The 27,992-nt window shown below is 42.6% G+C and overlaps 1 protein-coding gene across 2 annotated transcripts; it reads left to right on the top strand.

The window, feature by feature from the left end:
* Positions 1 to 207: 207 nt before the first annotated feature.
* fgfr1a (fibroblast growth factor receptor 1a) lies at positions 208 to 27,992 on the top strand. Of its 2 annotated transcripts, none has more exons than XM_071533977.1 (18): positions 208 to 862; positions 6,017 to 6,194; positions 11,546 to 11,788; positions 12,181 to 12,270; positions 12,990 to 13,162; positions 15,815 to 15,938; positions 16,926 to 17,116; positions 18,612 to 18,756; positions 21,291 to 21,481; positions 21,950 to 22,095; positions 22,377 to 22,498; positions 23,054 to 23,164; positions 23,985 to 24,175; positions 24,724 to 24,846; positions 24,950 to 25,020; positions 25,130 to 25,267; positions 26,158 to 26,263; positions 26,478 to 27,992. In XM_071533977.1, exons 2-18 carry the CDS (start codon positions 6,044 to 6,046, stop codon positions 26,652 to 26,654), a joined length of 2,493 nt encoding a protein of 830 aa, XP_071390078.1. In that variant the 5' UTR covers positions 208 to 862; positions 6,017 to 6,043; the 3' UTR covers positions 26,655 to 27,992. The 2 variants fall into 2 exon arrangements, with proteins under 2 accessions (XP_071390078.1, XP_071390071.1); XM_071533970.1 differs by lacking the exon at positions 18,612 to 18,756 and adding an exon at positions 17,595 to 17,745.

Genomic DNA, 27,992 nt, shown 5'->3' with positions numbered 1-27,992 from the left:
TAGTGGCACAATTTCTTAAGGCTGTGGGATGGGAGTTTCTGTAGCCTACCTGGTGTTGGGTGTCAAGTCAGCGAGAATAAAACGTTGCAACACGTGTTCTTCAATAGGGGTTTTATTTTGAAAGCTGCACCCGGAAGTGTTATTTTGCATTGTATCTAGCTTGACACTGGTCCGGAGGATGCGCATATTCTCAGATTTAAGGGGGGGAGGCTTTGAGCAGCAGGACTCTCGTTGTTTTACAGCATTTATCCGCCCGGAATGGTCAAAATAGTCTTCAGGATTTGTTGAAATACCGATCTTTTGTAAGAATATAAACGGCACTTCTTTTTCGGATGTTTTGTTTGGTAAGTTGAACAACTTTAGGACACAGTTTTCGGAGGTGAATGGACTTTTTTCCATCGTAAGCGAAACGATTTGGGATAAAGCGACAACCAAAAACTACCGCATAGGCTGCCCTCGCTCAATTGCTTTGGTGTTTTTTGTAGGTTAGGTAAGGGAAAAGAAGTAGGCCGTAAAGGGAAAAACGGCGCCCATCGTTAAAACGTTCATATTTTCAAAGTGCAAGTTACTGAAAGAGTTTTTTCCGCTCTGTTGAGTATTTGGGTTTTACGGAGTGGGGGGACGCACATTCTTTTGATACGGGCGCTGTTCGCTACTTTCACACAAGTTTGGCCAAAACATGTTCAAACTTGCTATACGTTTCTAGTTTTGGAGTAGATAAACTCCTCTAACGGACCCACATTTTGAGCCTGGATATATTGTTTTTGGAAAAGTTTCTCCACATCCAACCTCAGCCCAGGAGTCTTCCCCATCTGGCGAACGGAGGTTAACGCTGGCTGTTCTGCAGCCCCCCACCAAAAAGGTGAGTTGGTATTTATTAGTCCTTTACTATTCGATTTGTTTCATTTTACTCTGTGTGTGTGTGTGTGTGCCAGGGGGTTGTTGGCTCCCATTATAATTGTCTTTGATTTTATTGATGAGCATCTAGAGGTGTAAATTAAAAAACGTGAATTGTGGCCCTCATGTGTGTCCCAGAGACTGCTTTCAGACATGAATCTCAACCACCTGTATCTTACTTTTTTTTTTTTTTAGCGCTAGAAATTGTGAAAATGGAAAACTGCCCGTTTATTTGTCTTGTTTAAGAAAGCACAGAGTGGTTGTGTGTGTATTAACACCTCCATCTCCATGCTTGAGAATGAAAGGGGACAAACACTGTAAGAGCAAGGCCCAGTATTGTCAGCACTCATGTTAAAACTGAATGCAAATACACAGAAAAGACCTTGCTCTATGTCAGTGCTTTTATATCCAAAGTCACAGCAGCAGCCTCTTAAGGTTAGACAAGTTATTATAATAAATACCACCCATAGTATCAAAGCTAAAAAGCAGAATGCAGATGTGTTATTATGTTCAGATGCACATTGTGGAGCTGCTCCTTTTGACCATGGAGTTAGGCTTTGTGAATGCATATTACTTGTCTGAACATGAACATCCTTTTGAGATTTATTGTGTTATATCTGTAGAAAAATAATCCTGGTCACTGCCACCATATCTGTCCTCATACATTTTTGCCAAGTGAGTCTTGGCTCTAGAGATTTCAGGCAAAACCCTGCTGTTCTGTGTCTAGTAGATACAGGCAATAAAACCATATGTCCACGAACAAAATGTGTTCTTTAATACAAACCAGGACACAGGAATAATTACTAATGCAGAAAGTCAGAGATGTTCCCATCTTAAATACTCTAAGGACAGACATCACATCGCGAAGGTCTACATCTGTCATGAAGTCTGGGGTTTGGAAGAGGTAGTCAGATGTTACATAGAGCTCTAAATGTTATGTTTTAAAATGAGAGGGAGAAGATGGATGGTCGAGAAAAGCAGCATGTCCACAGGGAGTTCACCAGGAAAAAAAGTTTTCTCTTGAACTGTAGAATGGGAAGTGAGGAATACTCTTGCCCTTTAATTTACTAGGCTGCTCCGCTGGCACAGAATTATTGTCACTTCAGCTGTATAATCATACCTACTCTTGGTAAATCCATAGAGAAATGTGGTGTGTCATCAACATTAAATTAAATATTTCCTAGCAAACTGTGTGTGTGTGGAAATTTGACTAGTAGGCTAAGTTTTACTAACCTATCTTTTAGATCAGGCTGTTTTGTAATCTGCCAGTCATATTAAAGGAAGGAATCTAAGCAGTTGTTTTCACCTTTTTGGTTTCAACCATTTTCCCCCCATTTTAATATAATGTCGAATGGTAACATGTGCTCAGTGAGTGTAGCATGGCACGAACACTGCCAGGGTTAGAGTTTTTTCCCCAGTTGAACCTCCCATGGGAAACCATATGCACTCATGGCATTGAAAGGCACTTTGGATGTAAGTGTCAACAAATGGCATACGTAATGCCGCCTGGCTTGACTGTGATTTCTTTGCATTTGAGTCAAATCTCAGCACACACGCGAGGCTCCGTCCACAGCACGCTGGTGGAGAACCAGTGATTCAAGCTGCGACACGGCTAAGAAAAACCTGAAGTTTTTGTTTTTCTGAAAACAGTAGCCTTAGGGGAATAGTCTGATGATGCAGTTACGTCCGCTGAACTGCACCCTCGTGGAGAAAAACTTTGCACCAGTAGACTGGCCCGTCGCCGGGAGTGCAGAGTTGACTGGGGTTGGGCTACAGAATCCGAGAGCTGAGGAATTTTATGCATGGATGGCAGTGAACAGTAATTATGGTGCAGGCCACGCTTTGGCTTAGGCCTGTAACCTTTGTCTTTGTATAATGAGAGCAGCAAAATGTGTCTTGCACGTTGTAATCTGTTAGTCTTAGCCCTCTGATTTGGCTGATTTTCAGCGAAATGCTGTCATCCCTTAAGAACTTAGAAAAACAACGAGGATTTGACTAAGCATATGATCTGTTTGGTGTTGGAATCCCTCTTTATACTCAGCTGTTGTTGTGATGCAGCGAAATGGCTTAAGCCTTTCAAATGTAATTACGTTTTGAGTGTTTTTGTAATTAATGAATTGATTTTTCACTTTGCTAGAACTCAGTCTCCATTATTGGTTCAAATAACCCACATTCTGTCTTTTTGTCCCATATCTCAATACATTTTATTTTAAAAGAAAGATTACTTCTTGAAAAGTATGAGCAAGGGCACAATGAAATTATATTTCCTGCATCTACCTCACAGTGTTTGTATGTTAAAAGTATAAGTTCTCATAATTCAAGTAGCTACACTTTCTGAAAGTGAGTAATGTAGGCCTACATTGTTTTACAGAAGTGTGCGCCAACTAAGAGCAAAAATGTAGTGCCAAAGTGATATTTAGGCCTTGGTTTAGCTATTTTGATTTGTATGAATTTCCCACTGCTAGGTGGTTTAGCCTCACCCCTTAGTCCTCCACATGGATTCTTGGACTTTGGGGAAGTGAATAAGAAGCATTTTATCCACCTTGGACAACAACCGGCATAATTCCCTTGAGCAAGGCACTGAACTGCCAACTGCTGTGGTAGAGCCACCCAGTGGGCAACAGGACAGGACTGTAGTATTGGGCGGCTCCCAGGTGTGAGATGTATCCGTGTGTAATCCTCCTTCATCTGCTCCCCTGGGCCGTTGCTCTAAAACAAAATGTATTCAGAGTCAGTTTGGCTGGTTGAAAAAAAACAAAAAAAAACAAAGGTAAAACTGTCAGTTTTTCTCCAATGTTCACAAACAATACAAATGTAAGCAATCTACTTACAGACTTCAAATTCATATTTAGGTGTCATATAAAATGTAAAAATGTACAAAAACATTTCTTCAAATAGGCTAGCAGTTAAACAGGGCTTGTAGTGGGGAGATACATTTCTGAGTGGGCCTTTAAATCCCATGACGAGTACCGCACAGTAAATATCTCTTCTTTTTTTTTAATCACTCTCTAATTTTGTTGTATTAAAGTATGTAGGCAAATGTATTAAATGTAATGCAGTTATTTTGGTACTATTGGCAAATTTCTTTGTATCCACAAAGCAGTCTAATCTAGCCAAGTATAGGAAAAGTAAATCTCAAGTAAGACGTGACTAAAACACAGTGGAACCTCAGAAATCCAAACTGACCATTAATAAAATATCCGAATGTGAGTAGGCCTACTTTCTGTGAATTTCTTTTCAGTTGTTTGAACTTCCTTTTGATGTATGCAAAGACGGGCATTTTAATTACAGAATTGAATATGATGTTTTGTAATGAGTGTCTTGTTATTTTGAAGTATTTGAACACTATTAATCTACAGTGTTTCAATTATCTGAACTGTTTGCTCCCAGCTACATCCATTTTCAAAAGAGGAGTTTGGATTAAATGAGGCTCTGTTGTGCTTTCATTGTTGTGAATAAGCCCACATCATCATTAGTAGTTTTGAATAAGATTAAGTAGACAGCTAAACAGTCACTCTGTGGTACTCATCACTATGGTATTCGCATGGCATTCAGAGCTGCCCACGAGCGAACGATGAGTGTGACTGTGTGAGAATAGTAAGACATACTGAAGGTTTAACTCTTGCTCCCGTGGGAGCAGAGTATGACAAAGCATTCTGTGTGTCACACTTTGAGGACGCTGTTTCCTTCTCCCTCAATTATGGACTGTTGTCTTAGTGGTCATGTAGTGATGAGAGCCCAGGGAACGTGGTCGGCTGCATGCTCTTTGGACTTCCTTCTGTCTGGCAGCAGAAGTAGATTCTTGGAGCCTTCCCAAAGACTGACTCACTGCTTACAGAGCCGGGATGACCAAGCTTCTTTATCCCCCCGGACCCCCCTGATCCAGCTCAGCTGCCGGAACACTAGACCATTCTTGGAAAGTGAAATTGAATTGGTTTTGAGGAGAGCACAATGAGCGTTTCAGTGATGAACACTCACACAAGCAATTACCTCTCAAAGAAAACCAAAGCTGCATCTGAAAGCGACTTTGCGTGAAAGCGCAACCAAGTTGGGGTTTCTTTGACCCGGTTGTGACAGTGTGCATGTATTGTTTACAGAATTAACTTATTTTGGATTGGTTTGTGACTCCATTGATTTTTTTTTTACATTTTTTTGGGGGTGTCTACATTGATGAGGCCTATGTAGTGTTTTCAAGCTTGACTTGTCAGGAGTGTAGGAACCCTACAACAAGCATTTGTTTCACACAACTTGACATGCATGGGAGCAAATGGTGGTTGGGGGGTCATGTTGGGGTTGGGACCAAAACCAACTGTTAGGCGATAGATCTCCGAGTGTGGAAATGATGGCCTGGCGGTCTCTCTACAGGGGTGTCACATAACAGGCCTTAGTTTTTTGGTCTTTAACAAATTCCTTGGGGGGGATTATGGGGGTTAGGGGTAAGTGTTAATCTCTATGGCCAGATGCTGCAGAGGTGATGATGCGAGCAGATGTGCATCTGAGGGTCACCCACTGCACCGTGCCCGTTTGGCGTGTACGTCCTCGACCCCTGTGTGTTATCAACAGCACCGACCGTAGAGCAACACGCCAATGTTGGTCTGAGCAGCAACAAGAAAGCTTTTGATTCTGTGTTTTTTCTGTGCGGTGACAGACTTCATGAGTTAATTCCATGCTGAGGTTTTGAAAACAAAACATTACATTCCCAAGAACAGTGTATATGTGATATATTCACAACCTGTTTGCTTGTGCTACCAGAGCAAGCCTGTGGTCTGCATTTTCTTATCACATAGTGTTTTTGTAAGTAAGCCAAAATGCTCCAGCAGTACCTACCTTGAACCTTGCGAACATACAAAATGTTTTGGGTTTTTTTTTAAGCTGCTTTGCCAACAAAACACTAATAGAGATTATTGAGTCACTTGGTTGGCTTCAGTTTTTAAAGGAACAAAGATCTTGTTGTACAGTAAATTGTACAATTATTTGAGCATTAGGATTGGCCTAATTCTCTACTTGCACATCATAACTTTATTTTCATCAAGCATAACCCAATTTTACTGATAAGAGATTTTTAAAGGCACGAGGTTTGCGTACGTGATCATGCAATTGTTTGTTTTATTCTTTTCAGTTTAGCACCGTGAATGACCCGGTGCTGATGCCCCAACCGTCTGAATGGAGTTCCACTCGCAGAAAAGCCAACAGTTGTAGCTCCCTCAGCAGGATGCTGGTGAGGCACAGTATACTTCTGTTTCTGGCTTTGCTCGCCCAGATTTTGCCGACCCAGTCCCGGCCCGCCAACACTGAAGGTAAGATGGTTTGATAACTTCAGTTTTCCCGTTAAATCTACTGGGACTCTATTTGTGCAGGAAAGCAGTTTTCCTAGCTCTTGCAGTGTTGTTAAATGTTTTGTGATTGAATGAACTTAAGTGATGGAATGAGTGATTAAATGTATGCCAGCATTTGATAGACTATCTTATCTTGGGAAGCAGTCCACTGATAATTAAAGCTTTGCTCTTTGTGTAGGAATGTAATCCTAACATTCTCCAGTCTTTGGTGAGGTCTGTCCCTTTGTAGTGTCAGTGATTCCCCACCACCCCATTTCCCTGTGTCTGGTGTTGTTTGAGTACACTTTACTGAGTCAGATGTAGCACAAACTTTCTAACTATTATTAGTAATGCTTTGGTTTTTTGTTTGGTTTTGGTAGCCAAATGGATTCATACTCATCAGCTTATTAGAAATAGGTTTTCTCCAATCCTGCTGATAGCAATAAGGGTTTCTTTTGCTTTTTTGTGTTTTTTTTTGTTTTTAAAAGGTGCTTTATAAATAAAGTCTTGCTTGCTTACTTACTTACTTATTTTGTTCTTAAACTGAACTGTATACTTTCAAGATTGCTTAGAAAAAAGTTAGCTTGGTCTGGTGGTTGCACAAGTTCAGTTCTCAAAAAGGGAAAGAGACATTGAAATTGAATCCTTAAAAATGTGTCTCTTGGATACAGTCCAACAGTGTAATAGCTGCCTGGACTTGTGGGTAGATAGATTTGGATGTTTACACTCGGCAGTCGGAAGTGGAGTGCAGCAAAAGAATATAATAAAGCTCAGCATTATAATTAGAGTAATTAAGCAAGAGGGTCTCTCTTGGGCAGTAAGCCCTAAAATAAACTTGGCACGGCTGTGTTTAAGCCAACAGTGGGACAGGGAGGAGTAAATGACTCCCATCTGTAGCCCAAGGGCAGCCCCACTACCTAGCAGTCCCTGCTCCTCTCCTCCTTTGTAATGAAAAGGTATTTGTTGTCACTGAGAGAGGAGTTAACTGCCAGGGAAACTATAAATTAGCCGGTTTTCGAAAAAAGGAAAGAAGATGCTACTTTGAGCCCTCCCTTATCCTCAAAGATAGGGTTTCTGAGGAGAATGTTTTTCTTCTCAGGCGAGCCTAGGCGATAAATTGCCGTGGGGTGGGGGAGTCTGATGCATTTACACTCCACCCCGTTCTCAATCACCAAATGGCCAGGTACTATCTATGCGCCTCTCTGCTTTTCCTCCTGCTCCCCCACTGACTTTTGCTTGGGAATACTTCACTTTCCCCCCGCTTCCCTGCTGGGTGACGGATGGCTTCAGCTGTCGACAAACAATCACAGCAGAAGCATTTGGTTGCATTCCTTTTGTCTCCGGTGGGGAAACAAAATAGTTATATGGAAATGGTCATGTTTTATGCGTGTTCCTTTTGTTTGTTTCGCTGTTTTTGTTGTGTGTTGTTGACATAAGAAAAGAATATTCCCTGATTCAATTCATTTAATTTGGCCTGGACCCACAAGGACAACCATTATAATGATTACAACCCCCATTTTCACCTCAGTGTGCTGATTCAGTGAAACCTGATTGTGTTTTTGTCGTAAGAATTATTTCAGTGTAGGAATTTTGAGTTGCTGGTGGTGCATCATGTGTGACAGTGAAGTGTCAAAGAGGGAAGTCATTCAAACATGGGGCCACATATATATATGGGGGTCCCAGTGGATTCCTTTGACTGTGCGATCTGCTGTCAGTCAAAGTAGAAAAGACACTGACCCTTCAGTGGAGGGCTGTAAAGATCTAGAGCTGCCACAGCCCCGAGGCAGACTGTTCTCAGACAGCAATGGGGGGCCCAGAGGAGCACGGCTCTGCTGAATTTCAGAGAGGGGATGAAACGAGTGAACTTGACTTGAAGGATAACACCGGTGTGACTTTAGTTTTTTTCCTATTGCCATTAATGCCTATGAAAAATCTAAACCCACCAAAATAAAAATGTATTTACCACAGTCAGAAGCTACGACTGTCTGTTTACTGCAGGTTTGCCCGACCTCCCAGAAGTCATAGGCTCCCATTGTTTTACAAAAATACATTAAAAACATCTCACAGAGACATACTGCTGCCTTAGGTAACATAATTCATCATTTTAAACATTTGTATTATCTTATTTCCTAACATGAGTTTCTAAGGCCACAATCACTACAGTATCGTATCAAAACTAGTTCCATTCCGCCAGAATTTAATGTTAAGAGATCATTGAGTGTTTCCAACTAGATGTTGCCTCCCATCATGTCTAAAGTATTGTTTTGCCTCTTCTGCCACCAGAAGTAACTGCGTGGTAATGGAAAAAGTGAAAATAGTCCTCAATTAATCTCGATAATAAACTGCATGATAAAGTCATGTTTGCAAAAAGGGAGGTCGGGCAAACCTGTAGTAGAACAGACAGTAGTAGTTCTGACTGTGGTAAATACATTGGTGGGTATAGACTTTTCATGGGCAATAATGGCGATAGGAAAACTAAAATTAGACCGGTGTTATTCTTTAAGAGGTCCTAGTCTTCCTGTTTATTTGTCCAATATTGTAGGCCTAAATGTTGCAAAACTCATTTGAATGACACAGGAATAATTTAAAGGTTAATTTTGCACTGCAGGGTAATCCTGTAGCCCCCAAGTGTTAATCCATGGTAATTGTCAATGGCTCATTTAGGAATGAAAAGGTCCCCTACTGGAGTGCTTTCAGAAGGGACACTTACTCAGTGAATTTTTTGGGCTTGCTAATAGGCACTGTGCTATTCTTTTGCTTCCTGCCAGTCCTGCCTATTGTCACTTATCAATCCCCCCCACCCGTCACCCACCCCTTCACTCTGATGTGGTCAAATAAGACGGGGAGACCGGCCATAGTGACTTTTCTCTGTGTGCCATCTCAGTGCCTCAACCAGCCTGACTTTACTGCACTCAACGATCGCTCCAGCGAGAGCAGGAAATCCCAGCAGTCATTCACGCGGCATATTGCTTCCTATCTTGAAGCCAGAGAAGGTTCCATAGACTGGCGCCAACTTGTTGATTTTTTTTTTTAAGTTGGTCTGGAACTCACAGACTCATGAGCTTTTCTTTTCTAGTTCAAAACCTTGGGTTGCATGCTTTCTTCTTCACCAAAATCCCTTTCATGATTTGTATAATTAGGCTGATTTTAAAGGATGTCAATCAATTTTTCCAAATGGTTGGAAGAACACATGAGAGCAAGACTATTCCAGCTGGGTTGCTTTCTGAAAATATGGTCCTTAATCCATTTTAATCCAATCATAGCGCCAGGAGGATTAATTCAACTGAAACATCCTAAAATTCAAAGGAAACGTTGGAAACTCAGCACTCATTGCTGTGTGAAGAGATTAAATAAAACTAGTACTGTGTTTCTATTTTCACAATCCTATGTATGTGTTTTGCTACACTTAACTACTACTTTCTACACTGACTTAGAGCTCCACTCTGAAGTCAGAAAAATGGTAGATCTCTATTGAAAGCCTAAGATGTGAAAGTAGTTGTCACCATTAAAATAATGCCTGTATTGGCTCTCTCTTTTTTTTTTTTTCTTTAGATGGGATGGGGTTAGGATTGAATGCACTACAATGTGTTTTGTCTTACTCCAGTTTTAAGTAGGTTGTCACAGAAGCACAAAGGATTCTGACTACGCTGTACAATAAAGCAACACGCAAATTTTTATGGCATTTATGGGCTTTTTATGATGTCTGCAGCCGGATTAATAGCTAGGATGTTGACACAGCCTTATCAGTGGCATCGACATTTAAAGGGCGAGGAGCAAAAACATACTGGACGGCCCCCACACAAAGCACAGAGACCTTGCGTTTAAGGCTGTGTCCAGGTTGGATAGCTCTAGTCCATCACTAAATGCCTCTTCTACTTTCCCCCCTTTGGTTTTGTTTTTGAGGAGAAAGTTGATCCTACCCCCTGGCCCCTTTTCCTGCTGGGATTAAGGGCCTGTCAGACATATGTGATCCAGGAAATACCTTTACTAGGCCCAACTGGGGTCACCATAGCAACTGGCACTAGAACCTGCCGCTGCAGGCCCTCTCTCGCTCGCTCTTGTGCACATGCTCGCTCACTCTCTCTCGCTCTCTTCGCTCCCTCTCCCCCTTTATTGTTTGGAGGCCTTTGTTGTGATGGAGGGAGGGATTACTGTGATCAGGTTTGCTGATGTTGTCCTGAGGTTATGCTATATGGGTGTGCTTCCTGTTGTGAGGAAGAACATTTACTGTGTTACAAACACAGAGCGTCCTACAGAGAAGAAGTTTGTATAGTTCAGAGTGTTCTCATCTTGAGGTTTTGTTCACCACTGTGGTGGCATTTGATTATAGAGGATGGTTATGCTTTTTTTCTTTTGGTTCTTCTAGGGTGGAAAATAGTGTGCATTTGTAAGAAATGAGAAGGGAGGATGAGTAAAAAGACTTTTGAATAGGCACATTATGACTGCCACTAGGGATTACTTTGGATATGCTACTTTGCTAAGTATATCACCAGGAGTGGGCTATTAATTTGCAGTTAATTGGAGCAATGTTCCTTGTGTGCCTTTTGGCATGGAAGTGTGATCATAGAGCAATAATCTCAAGCAAGTTAGCCAGTGACGATCTCTACCTTTTGTAACTGGACAAACAACACCATTGTGATGGACAATGTGTCAACATAATTGGGTTACCCCCTCCCCCTCTGGACTATGTAGTCATTTAGAACAGGGGGCTCAGGTGTCTCGCTGCGTGACGCCTCCCCACCCTCCTCATTCCTCTAATTGAATTTCACCTTCCTTTCCCAAGTAGCTCCTTGCCCGCCTGACGATAGGGCCTTGACTAATTTGGGATGCGATTTAATTTAGGGGAGAGGTTAGGCAGGCAGTGTGCTGAGAGCGGCTGTAGTTCGATTTTCAACACGGCAGAAGTAAACAAGGACTTGCATTCAAGAAGGAAGCCATGATTGTGCATGGTTGTACTTTCAGGGAAATCAAGGAAAGGGCCTCTCTTCTGTCTCTTTGGCCTTGCTTTATAATAGAAAATCTCAGAAATACTTTTTCATCCGAGTGTTTATGCTAGAGATGCTGTCCCTTTTGTATTGTAGTTTTCTGAACATTATAGACGCTATCTGTATCATATTATTTACTATTTACTCAATTAGAGATATTGTGAAATTTGTAAGTAGGGACAGTCCTGGTGGTTATCCTTTTGTATCATACGGTTATAGTTGGGCTCAAAGGTAGTATCCTTGTTTTCCTCGTTATTGTGTTCATAACAGCATCCTAGTTACTCAGTCTGAGTCTAGTTACTACTGTGCTACTCAAACCGCGCCATGTCCTATTGTTTCCGTCTGTAGTCCCGGTGGAAAACCAAGCAGAGATGTTCACCCTCTACCCCGGGGATCGGCTGGATCTGGGCTGCACTGCCAAGGACTCCCTACAGGCTGTCAACTGGACAAAGGACCATGTAGTGGTGGTGGACGGAGAACACACGCATATCCGCAACGGCCAGCTGGAGATTGAGGCCGTGGAGCTGGTGGACTCTGGCCTGTACGCATGCACCACCTTCGGCAACCACAGTGTCTACTTCAACGTCACAGGTAAGGTCATAGAAGTAGACCAACCAGTTTGTTTTTATAGTCTTTTTTAAAATAAATAAATTAAATGTTATTTATTTAAAGCTATCAATACTAAAAAGGGAAGATGTTCTATCAATGTAAAGGCAGTGTATGACAGGTCAACTTTTGTGTTCAACCATAATGGGCAGCAGCGCCCAGTGGATTGCCTTGGTTTTGTTGCTTTAAACAAAAAGGAACATCTTTTTGCCAGGAAACATTTGAATAGATTTCTGATTCTGTGTCTGACTGTTGCCATTTTTACATTTCCCCAAAAATCCATGTGTATCATTGACAAACTGCTTTCCTTAATTGCTTTAAACACAATTACAGCAGTTGTGTTTGGCTGACAATTAACTCTCTTTCTACTCTACTAGTTGATACCCTGGCATCATCTGAGGATGAAGATGAGGATGACGAGTCTTCATCAGAGGAAGCCAAACTGTTGGGCAGTCAAAAACTGCTGCGTAAGTGGCCTAATCTCCTTCCCAGTACTACTACAGATCAATAGTTACCTGGCTAGCTAATGGTCATAAGGTCATGAGTAACTTTCATGAATGGTCAGTGACTTATGATTCAGCTATAGACCTGCCATGTGTTTGTGAGTCACATTTGGGTGATTTCACTCTGGTGAATCAGAGGGCTTTCACTACCTCGACAACAACTCTTGCATCAGGAATGTGCCTGTGGTGACTAACCGTGGTCATCATCTGGTTCACTACTGCCTGCTCTGACCACAAGGAAACCAGCAGCCACCAAGCGTGGCAGGCATGCCGACCTTGACTTTGACTCCTACTGCCTTATCTAGCCCCTGACTAGATAAGGCAGTGACTTCACAACTTAGTTCAAACAATTTTGAAGAATTAAAAGAATCAAAAATCAAAATGGTTTTTAGTATTTGAAGAAACTTGAGGTCCTTGCCAATCCAGGACTGCCAAGTCCTGTGACTGTGATTTAAAAATTGGTTTTGGCTAAACATATATAATGTCATCCAAAAGGGGCTAGGACTTTTAGAGTACGTAGAATACATTAAACACACTCAGGAATGGGGTGTTTTGTGTTTTTTAGATGTGTTTTTTTAGTTTTCCCTTAATCATTTTGAATCTATATCAATTGCATAATTCCATGAATTACTCTCTCTGCTATGCTGCTTATAACTGCTTTCTCTCCCTCTCTTGTTTCTTAGCAATGGCCCCACAATGGGCTCATCCAGAAAAGATGGAGAAAAAGCTTCATGCTGTCCCAGCCAGTAAGACTGTCAAGTTTCGATGCCAGGCCAATGGCAACCCAACCCCCACTCTGAAATGGTACAAGAATGGCAAGGAGTTCAAGAGAGACCAACGCATCGGTGGCTTCAAGGTAAAAAATAGAATAAAAAAAAAAACCTGGTCCCCTCAACTTCTCTGTTGTGGCACCAAATAATCTGAGTCCCGCTTAGCAATCCTTATTGAATCACTCCTAGCTCATTGACTATGAGTGTAGATGTGTCAGTGATCTCATCATTACATTAGATCACCGGCCCCCTCCCTGCCTTCCACTTCTGCAAGTGGAAAGCAGAGGCAAGTTTCACATCTAACCTAGGAAACAATGCAAGATGAAATCCTATGCCACAAAGGGAAGGTTGTGCCACAATAACAATACCTCCAGGTGGGCAATCCTAGCCATCCGTTTGGAGGCAGGCTACTGTTGGCTGTCCTCATTTTGTACATCAGTGCGTCGTCTTTTCAGTAATGGCATCCGTACAACAGTAAATTTGACAGTCAATATACCTATGGTATATGGTGAGATATGATGACAATTTTTTTTGTTAACGTCTTCACAACTTCAGTCAGGCTGTGCTGAAATGTGACGCTAACTGTTGATAAACTGTGAGGCTATATCAGTTGATAAGGCCGTTTACTCCAGCCTCTGGGTTTGAGCCAGGTTCACTTAGGGGAAGTGAGACAGGGTAAACAGTTCACAGTGAAGGGTGTGGACCAGAGTTGGCATGCTTCAGCTTCCCCTCACCATAAATATAGCATCTCTGCAACCCAGGGATGAATACAATTAATCAATGTTTCCAATTTATCAGGAGACTTTTAGCTTGAGCTTTGACGCCACTGATCATTTGAGTTTTTTTGATAAGTGTGTTGAAAATCCAATGGGCAAGGAGTTTTTGTTCCAGAACAAGGTACGGGCCAGGAAGTGTGTTTTGAAAGCCAGAAATCTCACCTAATTGTTGAGTCATTATATTGATCAACAACCCTATCAAACCCCAGCAAATATATTGTGGTCATTTTGTGCTAGAGGGCACTAAAAATCTCACTTAGTGTACCTTAAGTTGAGTTTATCTATGGATGGCTGCACTGACTGGCAGCAGCCTCACAGGTGTATGATGCACATGGATGTTCACAGAGACTAAGACACAACCCCCCTCCTTCCCCTGCATCTGCTCTTCCCATCAAGGTGTAGGCCAGTCCAGCCTTGTCCTCTACTCCCCTTACCCCTCTCCCTCCCCAGCTGGGACACATTTAGGAGTTTCCTCTCAGCTGCCAGAGCCCCCCCCCCCCTCAGCCCAACCAGGCAGCACACTTCACCATCTGGCTGCTGTTTTTTCAGTCAAGGTGCAAAGGTCTGCATCGGCGGCTGGGGACGTCTCTCATCCCTCCCACACTCTGCTTTTATGACCAGGCCTCTATTGTTCATATCGTCTACATGGAGACGGGCAGGAGGCAGGGAATAATGCACACCACATGTATGAAGCCAAGCACAACACATCTGGCAACAGGCAGCTGGACTCCCTCATCACATTTTAGCTAAATGAGGGAAACCGTATGGCTCGGCCTGTGTATATGCATGTTTGATGTTGCCATTGCCTTAGAGGTTTGTTGGTTTAATCACACACTGCCGGTCTTGGCAGATTTATGGAAGAAAAATTATAACTTGTCTTGGAAAAGAGAGCCAGACTTCACCGGAGACATCAATTGACGCTAATAAGACAGGTTGGGGCATATGTACAGTACTGTGCAAAAGTCTTAGGCACCCAAGAGTTTTTATATAAATTGTGTCTTAGATGTTTATTCATTTTTTTTCTGCATTAGTGTGTCAGTAGTAGGCTTCGCTTTACTTTTTTTCTTTTACATGTGCCTAAGACCTTTGCACAGTACTGTATATAAAACATGTACCCCCTTTTTCCTTTTGGTATTTGGTTGGTACGACTAAATTACTGTGAACGCAACACATTTGAAATGCCAAATAGAGACGACAAATGAGAGTATGATCGATTTGGCTGACCAATACAGCAACTTGCAGACATAGTAAAGTTCCACCGCCTAAAACTTTGGACGGTGTTGATGGGGAGAGGGAATAGCGTTTTATCTTCTGATCAGCATCACACATCATTGAACTTGTTGGTCATTTGTACTTTTGTACATTTGTACAAAAAGTAACTATTATGCAAATGTGATATTGAGAGGTCAAGGTTTTGGCATGAAAATAGATGGGAATTTAAGCTTGAGCTCTGTCAAATATTCGCTATTGGTGGTCAAATTCACAATTGCAATTCTAGTCCCATCTGTGTTGCCATGATTGTCTCACTACTGGCCTTATTTTTGTTTATTTCATTTGACTGAAAACATTTTTTCAGGGTTGAATTGAATGACTGAGCCATTGATACAAGGACTGACTATATTTTGGTGCTAGAAATTGTTTTAAACATTTCTTTCTTTTGTGTACTGGAACTAAATTGAGAGATTCTTTGCAGTCTGAAAGTTGTACAGAAATCCTTGGGCACCAGCAAATTAAAGAACCTGTGTCCATATTCCCATTTAAAATCCTGATTTTGGATTTTATCTGCTTTGTCACACACAATACATTGTTTGGTAATGCTCAATATATCGCTTTCTCCAATCAAGGCTAACTACAGGATATATTTTACTGTGATTAAGAGTATCTGGATTATGTCACAAATATTTTTGTTTTTCATTACCCATTCTATATACAGCCACTATAACCTGTTTCTCCAACTTTCAGGTCCGAGACCATGTGTGGACCATCATCATGGAGTCTGTAGTGCCCTCTGACAAGGGGAACTATACCTGTGTAGTGGAAAACCAACATGGCAGCATCAATCACACCTACCAGCTAGACGTAGTCGGTAAGTGTTCTCTCTCCTGTTTCTTGCTGCTGGTGCATACCTTGCCAGGGTGATCCTGATCCTGGGCTGGCTTAATCATCTGTTGGATATTCATGAGGGTCTAGTGTCATGTTGGTTCAATATCACTAATGTTTCACACCACTAGACCTGATTAACCGACCTGATGTAATCCTCATCCTGAGAGCACAAGGGGAGTCACGTAGTGTTCGTCTAGGCTGAACTGGGAATGTCACGTCAGCCATTTGATAAATTAAGGCTGTTTACTTGCGGCCTGAGTGATGGAGAGATGTAGAGGAGTGAACTGATTACTCCCTCCAGGACCTGCCCTGTGACTCGCTCTGGCACCATTGGTTCTATAAATCACAGTCCCACTTCCTCCGTCACTGTTGTCCCCTGGGCTCGGCGTGACCTCACTACAGCCCCAGACCCTGATCAGCAGCGAGATCGCCTCAGTGACGGGAATGTATCCTCAAGAGCGCATGCTAAGTCCCCCACTGATGTCTGGGTCAGAAAAGCCCAGACATTTGTCACTCTGCCAGATGCTTTGCTCATTAGTTTACTTTGGAGAGTTATCAGTCATCAAAATGGAGCCTCAAGAACATTTCATTGTACAGTAACGGCTCCAGATCAGACTCTTAACTTGTCTGTCCATCTATTTTGGCCAAATGTCAGTAATTACACAGGCGGGATATAGTTGGGGAAACAGTCGTTTTAATTCTCCGGCTGAGAAATTGCTGTCTGTAACGTGTAAAATTACACAGTATCAGATCAGATTAAACTAGTGACCTTGTCTGCAATCAGCTGTAGCCATTTCCAGTAAGAAAGACTTAACATGATGGAGGTTTTATTTGGCTTGTGTTTGAGAATCAGTCAGTCATGTGTACTTTTGGATTATTGCGGTTGTGTTTATTTTTGATACGGTGTGTTTGCTTCACTGTTCACAAGACTTCCAAACTAACATTTGAGTGTCTGTCTATTGTGTTGCAGAGCGCTCTCCCCACAGGCCGATCCTGCAGGCTGGCCTGCCAGCTAACCGCACTGCAGTAGTGGGCAGCGATGTGGAGTTTGAGTGCAAAGTGTTCAGTGACCCTCAGCCTCACATCCAGTGGCTAAAACACATCGAGGTCAACGGGAGCCGCGTTGGCCCTGATGGCTTACCGTACGTCCGTGTTCTCAAGGTAGGAACTTGCTCTGAACAGTCTGCCACAAGCCTGACTCTATGGGTTTTGATTTTAGTTCAAGAAAAAAAGACAGTTTATTTGATGTGGTAACCTTTTTTTGTAATGCTAAATGGGGAAACACAACCAAACTGTTGGATTTTATTTAAATAGTTTCATTGATAAGCCCTGTTTTTGATGTTACTATTACGTTATTTGTGTTTGTTTTATGTTTTATTTTCCTTTCCTGCTATGCTATTTACAGTTTTATGTCCCCAACACTGTTAAAGAGGGGGGAAAAGTGTATACATGTTAATGATTTGATGTGAAAGTTTATTTTGCCTCAGCCCAACTCTGAAAATGATGAACCATACAAACAAATGCTTCTCCTTTAATATTGTTCAGCAGAGAAAAATGATTTTCCTTAATTCTTATAATGTGAGCATGTGCCTGTTACTTTTTTTTGTCTGTGCTGCACATGACTTGTTTTTATTTCCAGCATTCTGGGGTCAATAGCTCGGACACTCAGGTGCTGACCCTCTACAATGTGACTGAGGAGGAGAGCGGGGAGTATATATGTAAAGTGTCCAATTATATAGGAGAGGCCAATCAGTCGGCCTGGCTGACTGTCACCAGATATGAGCCCACAGGTAACCACCACGCAGCAGTACAGGACCGCATATAGGACCACACAGAGGAGGCGCTTCCAGGACCACCTGGAAAGCTAGGGCCATATACTAGAGACAACCTCAGCTGTTTCTCTCCTCCCTCCCTCCATTTTCCCTCCCTCTATCCTGCCTCAGTGCTCCTGACTGTAAATGACGCTATGGAAAATTCCCAGCAGAACAGTTGAAAGTGTTTAGTCTCAGGTTTATGTTGGACTCCTTTCTCATTCCTGCCCCATGCCTGTGCTGTGCCCTCCTAATAAGGGCCTCTCTTGCCATCCTCTTCTATTACTCTCGCTCCCTTGCCCTTCAAAGTCCTCCGCTCACATCTCAGAGACTCTCTCTCTCCCTCTATTAACTGCCTTTGGTTTTTTCCACACCTTTTCCAGCTGTCTTGCTCTGTTTACCTATCTTTCACTGACCCCCTGTTGTTTGTCTCATGCTCAGAACTGAGTGGTTGTGCAAGATGTGTGCGAGGCCTTGAAAGTTTGAGTGTGCCCTGTTCTGCTGTGGAGTTTTCCATGTTGCCCATCTCTTGCATGTAGAGATGAGACTGAGGTATTTGATGTCCGGTGATGGGATGATGCGATGGCCCAGTGATGGGTTCAGCAGTGCGGCCTCTACCTAACAAGCTCCTCCACTAACAGAGACTGGAGGGCTCTCCCTGACAGTGTCCTCCGCAGGGGCTCTGGGTGATACTTCTTGGGAAGATGGTGTTGGATCGAGGAGGAGAACGCTCCTCTGTCCCATTCCCTCTACTACAATGCCTTTCTCTTTCAGAATCCTTTACTCATGGCTCCCTTTTTCCTCTTGGGCCTCTTGTTGGGTCTGCTTCCTTTGTTATTTTCTAGACCGCTGGCCTTAACACCACGGACAAGGAAATGGAAGTCCTCCAACTGAGGAATGTGTCTTTTGATGACGCTGGGGAGTATACCTGCTTGGCGGGCAATTCTATCGGGTTCTCTCATCACTCTGCATGGTTGACCGTTTTTGAAGGTATCAGTGGTTCTGTCTCTCTCCTGAATTTCCATATCTCTCCCTTTCCTCCTATCCAGCCTGGCTATCCACCACATTGGCCAGAATGGGGTCTTGTCTGACTCCAGTTCTGTTGAGAAATGTGAGAGGAAGCCAGGGCAGGTTACCATTACTAAATCTCCTCCCTCCCTCTCTGTGCTCAGCATGGCTCCTGCTCCATCTAAACTCTCTGGATGGGAGAGTATGGGCCATGTTCTGCTCTGTCTTGTATGAAATCACAGAATGCCAAACAGCCCATGAACTATTCTCTATAGAGTCTACCATAAGAGTGAACTATGCAATTAAAAATAGGCCAATCAGTGTCTCAACCAAAGGTTATGTAGAAAGAGTGCTTGATGGTCTCACATTGATACAAGGGTTGTTTGGCAGCTCTGATCAGGTTTCACTCTAAACTGTGTCTCCCATTCTGCTCTTTAATTGGTGTTTACATTTGATTTGGTTTAAAGCTGATGTTCTTTGACAAGTGCTACAAATGACATGTATCCCTGATGTCATTTCCAGCTGTGAGCACAGCGCCTGGCTTTGATAATTGGCCCACTGTAGTGGATGTGTCTCATTCCTGAGGGTTGGAATGGGCATTTGTCCAATTATCAAGCTGCTTGTCAGTCAGCTTCTTCACACAAGTGCAGCTCACTTGTGTTGCTGGTGTTGGTTAGAGGTGTAACGGTACACTTAAAAACATTTTCCTATATACACCCTTGGTTTGGGATGCATTGCAGTTCAAATAGTTGGAAACGATTCAACATGTATGTGATAATGTTCCACTAATTAGGCAACAACATACCCTGTGCAATATTGTTCAGTTTTCATACTTTTTGTACTTGGGGGGAACTTTGACTTTGTTGAGTGAACATCGGACACGCATCTGTGTTCTTGATATAAAATATAAAACTTAACGTTTTAGTTCAAAGTTCAGGCTGGGCTCAGAAGTTCAAAGCCTGGGGTCTGAAATGGCAAATGGGCAACTAGAAAAATTCTCAGCATCACTTATGTCTACTGCTGGGCAGTTTAAGCTTCCTTGTTGAATGAAAATACATTCAACAGTGTCTTTTAGCAGTGAATCAAGTAGAATTATATAATAATTATGTAATTATATGATTATATAATTGTATGAATACTAGAGGCAATGCTTAACATGATACTGCATTTGATTTTCTATGAAAATGTCAAGAATATAATTAGATAATTCCTGTTATTTTTATCCTGAGCCTTATTTTCCTTGTTTTTGCCATCATGACGATTGATTGTGTTCAAAATTTGACTGCTGGAGTTCACATGGGCCCTATGGGTGTGTATTGGAGAGCAGCAAACTAGAGGTATGTAAAGCTCTACAGTGAAGTGACAAAATTTTGAACACAGTCAATCATGATGGCAAAAATAACCAGAATTATCCTTTAAAAATCTTCTCAGCAGGAGCTATGGTTGTGGACAAGCTTATGTTGTAACAAAAAACGCATTTGCAGCTGGTTTTACGTTTCTGTTATCTAGCTCTGATGCACTGAGCTGCATCCCAAACCAAGGAACACACAGAACCATATTTTTCTCAAAATTTCCGGATCCGTTATACCCCCTAGTATTGGTATGAATAAATGTTGGTGTTTTCACTGAATGGGAGGAAAAAAACATGATCTGAATTGGATGGTTAAATGAAAAGTGTCAACAATTATTACCACATAAATATGTCGGTTTTATGTGACAAGACATTGTTTGTATTACCAGCACCAACACACAATTCTTTTGAAAATGCATTAAAAAAATGAGGGAGTCAGAATGGGACATATCCATTTTATTAATCATGTTAAGCAGTTAAGCTTTTGAATTGAGCTCATGCTTTGTGGCATGCCTTCCTAGCTAGACATACACGTAGACATGCAATGTAAATGAGAGCATTTGATAAAGTAGAAATGATGTGCAGTGCTCTTACATGTTGAATGTATGACGTATCGATACTTTGTACAAAAATCAGAGCCTTTGCACACTATTTAACTAGTTAAATATCCATTAACTACTACATTAACAAAATACTTAATATTTGTAGTTTGTAGTAAACTTTGGATTATCTGAATCGGTAGAACATCCAAACACTGAGGCCATTAGGTTTGTCCTAACTGTTTCTCAGTGGGGTCTAGCATGCGCCTGTAGAGAACTTGGCTGCTCTCTGATTCAAGGGACTATGACCACTTCTCACACTGGCAAAGAATGTAGAGTGAAACCCTATGCTTCAAAGAAGTGATTATTGTGCCACAATAGGAGTTTGTGCCTAGGCCTCCTGTCCCGTGTGTGTCTGTGTCAAAGGCTCTGGTTTTTAGACATGGCAGCTGTGTGTGTGTGTGTTTGGGTGGGCCATCTGTTCTGTTTGTGTTGCTGCGTACCACAAAACATGGATATGTGTGGTGTGTTTGGGTATGTGCAGTCCCTCTGTGGTAGTTTTGATTTCATTCATGGTAGCTGACCACCCCATCCCACCCCTGACCCCCTTGCGTTCCCCCATCCAGCAGTCCCACACTACCCTCCAGCCAACCACACCTACTTGGAGGTGGTCATCTACTGTGTGGGTTTCTTTATCATCGCTGTCATGGTGGCCACCGCCGTTATCGTCAAGATGCGCACCTCCTCCAAGAAGAGTGACTTCAACAGTCAGCTGGCCGTCCACAAGCTGGCCAAGAGCATCCCCCTGCGCAGACAGGTAACAGAAAGTAGATAGGGGGTTTGGAATATTTATACCTTCTTCCTCTCTTCTCATCTCTTTATGTTTCCACATCCCATTTTCTCTCATACTAAATTTAAAGCTATTCATTATATTGAGCTATTAAATTCCATGGAATTTTTGTTACTGCCTGCTGTTAATTTTTGTTAATTTATGTTACTGCCAGTACAAATGGTGTTTAATATTTGGGAAAATGAAAAGCATTCATTCATAGAGCTTCCAGATTCCTTGTGAATCCTTGACGTCCTGTAAATCAGGTAGGTATGAGAAGTCGAGGTGTTCCTTCCCCATACTCACAGCTCAACAAAGTAGTTTTGGTCATTTTATACATGTTGCTATAAAACATGGTTTAGAAATTCAGCAGTATTCTGTAGTTTTCAATCTCTTCCCTTTTTAATCCGTGTCTTTTCCACTATGAGAAAGTAATGTCAGGCTTCTTTACCTCAGGTGTCTGTGGACTCGAGCTCCTCCATCCACTCTGGGGTGATGCTGGTTCGTCCCTCTCGCCTGTCCTCCAGTGGCTCTCCGATGCTGTCTGGGGTGTCTGAGTATGAACTGCCCCAGGACCCCCGCTGGGAGCTTCCCAGGGACAGGTATGTTCTGGACAAAACCTCCAGGTGGAGCGACACAAGCCTACAGGTTAGAGAAGTGGGCTTGTGACAGGAATGTTGCCGGTTTGAAATCCAGAACCAGGAAAATCTGGATGGAGAAAGTGAATGAGAAACACTTCTCTCACTGAAATAGAGCTTACATTCTCAGTCAACGTGAAGGTTAATTAAAGGTTAAAAAAGGCCAGCCTTCCACACACACAGATTTGGAGTTACAGTCCACTGACTGTCACTGACTCTCTCTCTTTTTCTTTTTCCCCACACAGACTGGTGCTTGGGAAGCCCCTGGGAGAAGGCTGCTTCGGTCAGGTGGTGATGGGAGAGGCGCTGGGTCTCGACAAAGAGAAGCCAAACCGTGTGACGAAAGTCGCAGTCAAAATGCTGAAATGTAAGTCAGCTGCCCTTTTTAAAGGTTCTCAGTCCATCGCGTGGGTATAGACTTGGGTGGATGGGTACTGAACCTAATGGGATCTGCTGGAATGCAGCTAGGATTTGTTACGAGGAAACTTCTTTAAAGCACAGAATAGTTTTTGCGTAAGCCTCAACTCCAGGCTCCAGGGAGAAGAACATTTCTGACACCAGAGCTGTGATGAACAGATATTAAGAGACATCTGCCACTGGCTCCCAGCCACTGTGCAACGGGAGAGCGGAGTAAAAATTTATGAGAACCCTTGACATCCGATATACGACAGTGTTCATAAAACTGCAACGAGTAGGGATGTAGGGAAAGTAGCATTTATTGCTTGGTACTTTTTAAGTGCCTTTCCCCAGGGAGCATTCCCTTCGACTAGCCTCAGCCCAACTCTAACTGTTGTGTCTGTGAAAGCTATCATGTTGGTATGCCTGCTTGGTCAAGGTGATTATTGTTGGGCCTTTTTGGGCCTTTTCACCAACAGAACATCAACTAATTGTCCTAATATGATTTATTTCCCTTCCCCTCCAGCTGACGCCACAGAGAAAGACCTGTCAGACTTGATCTCAGAGATGGAGATGATGAAGATCATTGGGAAGCACAAGAACATCATTAATCTGCTGGGAGCCTGCACACAGGATGGTAGGACCCAGACAGACGGGGGCCCACTACTGACCCGGGCCTGCTCTGTAACACACTCACACACGCTCGCATGCGCATGCACACGCACACACGCACACACAGAGGCATGCACCACACACACACCCATTCTGAGAAAATCTCAGAACCTGTTGTCCCTCAGACAAAGTGTTGCCGTGCGCCTTACATTGAGAGATGTGTAGAACGGCATGAATAAGCGATCCTGACACAAGCTTCCGAGCTCTCAGTTTGAAATGACCACAGCTGCTGCCAGGGTTGCCATATCTCTCAAATCATCCCTGACAAGGCCTGGCACTGTTCATCAGCCTCTGCTGTGGAGGAAAACTAACCTCTAATGACCCTATGGTGCATATTGCTCTGTTCCCCCCACACTAGAAACACTGCTAAACAAGCTCTTTGTTCGCTCCACTTCCTTGATAAGTAAATGACAACATTCCTTTAGCTTTATCTACCAACTGTTTTGACATTGAAATGTGTCTTATCTTGAGTAAACACTCTATGGATGCATTTAAGCATTGACTTCAAAGTATTTATGAGTGCAATGATTTTTTGATTTTTTTTTTGGTCCAGTCCTTAAACCTATGCTACAATTAGTTGTTCTTCCCTCTTACAAAAATGTAATGTAGCATTAAGATTCTCTCTGTGACCCAGCTGTCTGGTGTAACTCAAGAGTTCACATGACATGGCAGTGTTTACTACCATCCTGCAAGAATTCCTCTGTTTGCCACTTTTTAGAAAATTATTTTCATTTTATGGTGATGACAGGATTTATTGACACTTTTTTTCCCCCTTTTGTTTCCAGGTCCATTGTATGTGATTGTAGAATATGCCTCCAAGGGCAACCTGCGGGAATACTTGCGAGCTCGGCGCCCACCGGGCATGGAGTACTGCTACAACCCTGACCAGGTTCCCGTGGAGAACATGTCCATCAAAGACCTGGTGTCTTGTGCCTACCAGGTGGCCCGGGGCATGGAGTATCTGGCCTCCAAGAAGGTAACGCAACAATACAACCAGGGTCCAAAATTACACCCACCAAGCAATAAAATCTTTGGTGGATAAATCAATAAGGGAAACCCACCACACTAGCCACCGTAGCCGTTAACTTTTGAAATGATAACATTTGAATGCCTTGTATATAGTCTTGGGTGCTTGCCTGTTCTCACATAGCTAACTATCTTTATGTTACTTCAGCATTAATATAAAAATATCTTGTAATTTTGAATTCTGTTGCACATGAATTACAAACTTGATCCATTTTATACGTGAGTGAGCAAGTTTCAAATTAACACACAGTACCCGTTTTCACTGTTTCCATGTATAGAATCGGTTAGAGTGACATATTGCTATGAAAAATACACATCAATAATTTTGAAGGGTAAAAAGTATTCTTGGCAGGTAAATGTTTTTAGTTTATTAGCTCTTGGCAGATGAGACAGAATCCAACGGAATACTCTGTATATCAGCAGTGTTCCTCCTATCATTACAAGATAGGAGAGAGGACACTGGTTCAGCTCTGGTAAAGTCTGGTTGTATTTGTGCAGTGCATCCACAGAGATCTGGCGGCTCGTAATGTCTTGGTAACGGAGGACAATGTGATGAAGATAGCAGACTTTGGCCTGGCAAGAGATATCCACCACATTGATTACTACAAGAAGACCACCAATGTGAGTCACTTATCATTTGCCTACTGTTATTCATAGTTGGGTGAACATCTTCTACTATTCTGCATCCATACAGCTATCCATAACACGTACACCTTTCCCACAGGGTCGTTTACCAGTCAAGTGGATGGCTCCCGAGGCTCTGTTTGACCGGATATACACACACCAAAGTGATGTGTGAGTATTCTTTTAATGATTGATGATTTCAATACATTCTTGGAATGAATGTGAGGGGAAAATATTTAGTTGTGCAAAGCCTGACGCTCTTGTCTGTTTCTTTCTGCAGCTGGTCATTTGGGGTGCTGCTGTGGGAGATCTTCACCCTGGGAGGCTCCCCGTACCCCGGGGTCCCAGTGGAAGAGCTGTTTAAGCTGCTGAAGGAGGGTCACCGTATGGACAAGCCCTCCACCTGCACTCATGAGCTGTAAGGGAACGCAATACATGCTGAAAATCAAACACGTCACCCGAATGTTTCTGAGCACATTTTACAGACACACGTTCCCACTGCTTGAGACTCTGCATGGCCAATGCTAATTATGAATATCTAATTTCCAGCATTTCCTCATTTGGAAACACTGAAGTAACGAGGGAAACATAATTTCTTTATCAAAGAGTCTGGGGACTTTGTTTGATGGTTGCCTACAGCGATAGTGTCATTATTCCTGAGGCGGGTGGTGTTGTGATTGAAATATTTTCTTTCTGATTTGTCTTGTAATTGTCAAGAGAGAAAATGTCAACAGGAGCAAACAGCTGATTCAATTTTTAGAAGTGTATGTAGATTGTAAAGGCAGAACTTGAAAATACATGTCACTTTACAGCATGTAAAAAAACATTTTTTAAAAGTAACACAAGCTGCTCAGCTTCAAAGACGAGGCCAAGCTGGCTTACAGCTTCGTTTACTGCTTGGTCCAAATTATGGGCATTAATACTATATACCCTCTATTGTTGTACATCAGGTAAATTCCAGGTGCTTGGCAACTAAATGATGCTGCCTACCCTTGTTTGAGTGACATATCTGGCAACCAATAAAACTTAACACTCAAAAGTTGACTGTATTCCAATTGGAGCACATTGTTCAGCTCAGTCTCAGGTTGCTAGACCGCCACCTTCCAGCTACAGCTGGATGGGAGGTTTGGCTCACTGGGCTATTTCTGAGCCTTCTTTTAGAAGAATTTTACATACGTATACAAACATCTCATGCATTCTTTTACATAAGATTTGGCATTTTATACATTAATACAGAGAGGCATGAGGCAGTATGATCTTGACTGCTTTCAGTTAAAAATCACTCACATCTCTTCTCCCTCTCTGCAGGTACATGATGATGAGGGACTGCTGGCATGCTGTGCCCTCTCATAGACCCACGTTCAAACAGCTGGTGGAGGATCTAGACCGCTGCCTGGCCATGACATCCAACCAGGTCAGTCCTACTCTACTACTACACCATCAGATTGTAGCGAACCAACAAGCTTCTGCTTCTCTCACATACATTTCCGATATAATATTCAACCAATATTGTAACATAAGATGTATTTAATGAGAGAGAGTAAAACGAACATCACCTTTGGTCTCAACCAGATTTAACGGTTTTGGATGTCAAATGCCTAATTCTCTGTCCATTTGTGTGTGTATAGGAGTATCTGGAGCTGTCCGTGCCTCTGGACCAATATTCCCCCAGCTACCCCGACACCCGCAGCTCGACCTGCTCCTCGGGCGAGGACTCCGTCTTCTCCCATGACGCCGGAGCCGAGGAGCCCTGCCTGCCAAAGTTCCCTCCCCACTCCAACGGGGCAGCCATTAAGAAACGCTGATACCTCAACTCCTCTCAGACAAACGTTGTGACATATCCTCTCCCCGTCCTCCGCTCCCTGCCTCATGGGGTTGGACTCTTCCCCACATTCCCAGAGATGAAGCTAAAACACTGGTGCTCTGTGAGAAAGGAGGCTCGGAGGCACCTTCTGGAACTTGTTGGGTCACGTGGGCCGAAGAGTGCAGCCGTTTCCAGGTTCCTGGTGGCGAGGTGGCTACGATGTTTACGGGGCACTTTGTATTACCGGGAGTGGCAGTTTGTCACAGCGCTGGAAAAGAACAGACTCCCACTCTTCTCTCCACTTTGGGCATTCCACGGGTCAAGAGAATCGAAAGGACTGACTGCGATTGTGTCAGTTGTATTTTTCCACGGTTGTTCCATCAGTAGTGAAGGAAAGCATTCCGCTTTTCAGACCAAATCCAGAGAATATATTACCAAGGGACATGCATACCTTGTATATGTCAGCACAGTGGTCCACTGCATCATTCAAACTATCTTCTTGTAAATACAGTTAGAAAATTATAAATATGAATATATATTTACACTGTACTCTTATTTTTATTACCATATTTGATTTATTTTCTTTTTGTACAAGGATGCTTTTGTTTGATCCATTTTTGAATATAGTCCATAGGGGCAGTTGTTACATGAAACTATCTTAAAATTGTACTGAGGATTACTTGGCCAGTTTTTTGCTGTATCACAATTCTTTTCAGCTTCGCTTCCCCCTTTAATCTGCTACATAATCATCAATGGAAAAATATATTAGCTTTTGTTTTCAGGTACAAGTGGTTTTCATGACACAACCTGCAATACGACATAGCTCAGTGTTTGGAGTTTCTGTCCATCAGAAGTCAGCCATGCTCCCTTATGAAAAATCCATACTGTGGGTGGGTGTGTGTGTGTGTGCGCATGTGTGTGAGTGCTTGTGCAAACCAGCGTGTGTCTGTGCATATCAATGAGTGCTAGAATCAGCAGCGTGTGCAGAAAAATGTACTTCATTTATCTTGTCTCATTCAAGATTGTTGGTTTACTTCAAGGATGGTCACAACTGTAAATATTCCTGGTTGTTTGCCATGCTTGTTAAAAGAACCAGAGTAATTTGTTTCAGTCAACATCATGCACTTCCACTGTGCATGCCTCCCATGTGATGAACTGATCTTCTACTGTAAATGCTTTAACAGGAGTTACATTTGCAGCCGTATAACTTCTGTTAAAGGGTTGCAGAACACGTATGTCATCGTAAAAGGATTACATTAAATAAAATGCTATCGAAAAACAAACCGTTAAAGCTTTCAGAGTTTGAACTGAACTTAATAAACAGGTCCATAAATATCAA

Source organism: Centroberyx affinis, unplaced genomic scaffold (assembly GCF_046629955.1).
Source record: "Centroberyx affinis isolate AG114_WGS23_722 - 3 ecotype Tasmania unplaced genomic scaffold, CSIRO-AGI_Caff_v1 ptg000168l_1, whole genome shotgun sequence".
NCBI lineage: Eukaryota > Metazoa > Chordata > Actinopteri > Beryciformes > Berycidae > Centroberyx > Centroberyx affinis.
This window is presented reverse-complemented; position numbering and strand designations above follow the sequence as displayed.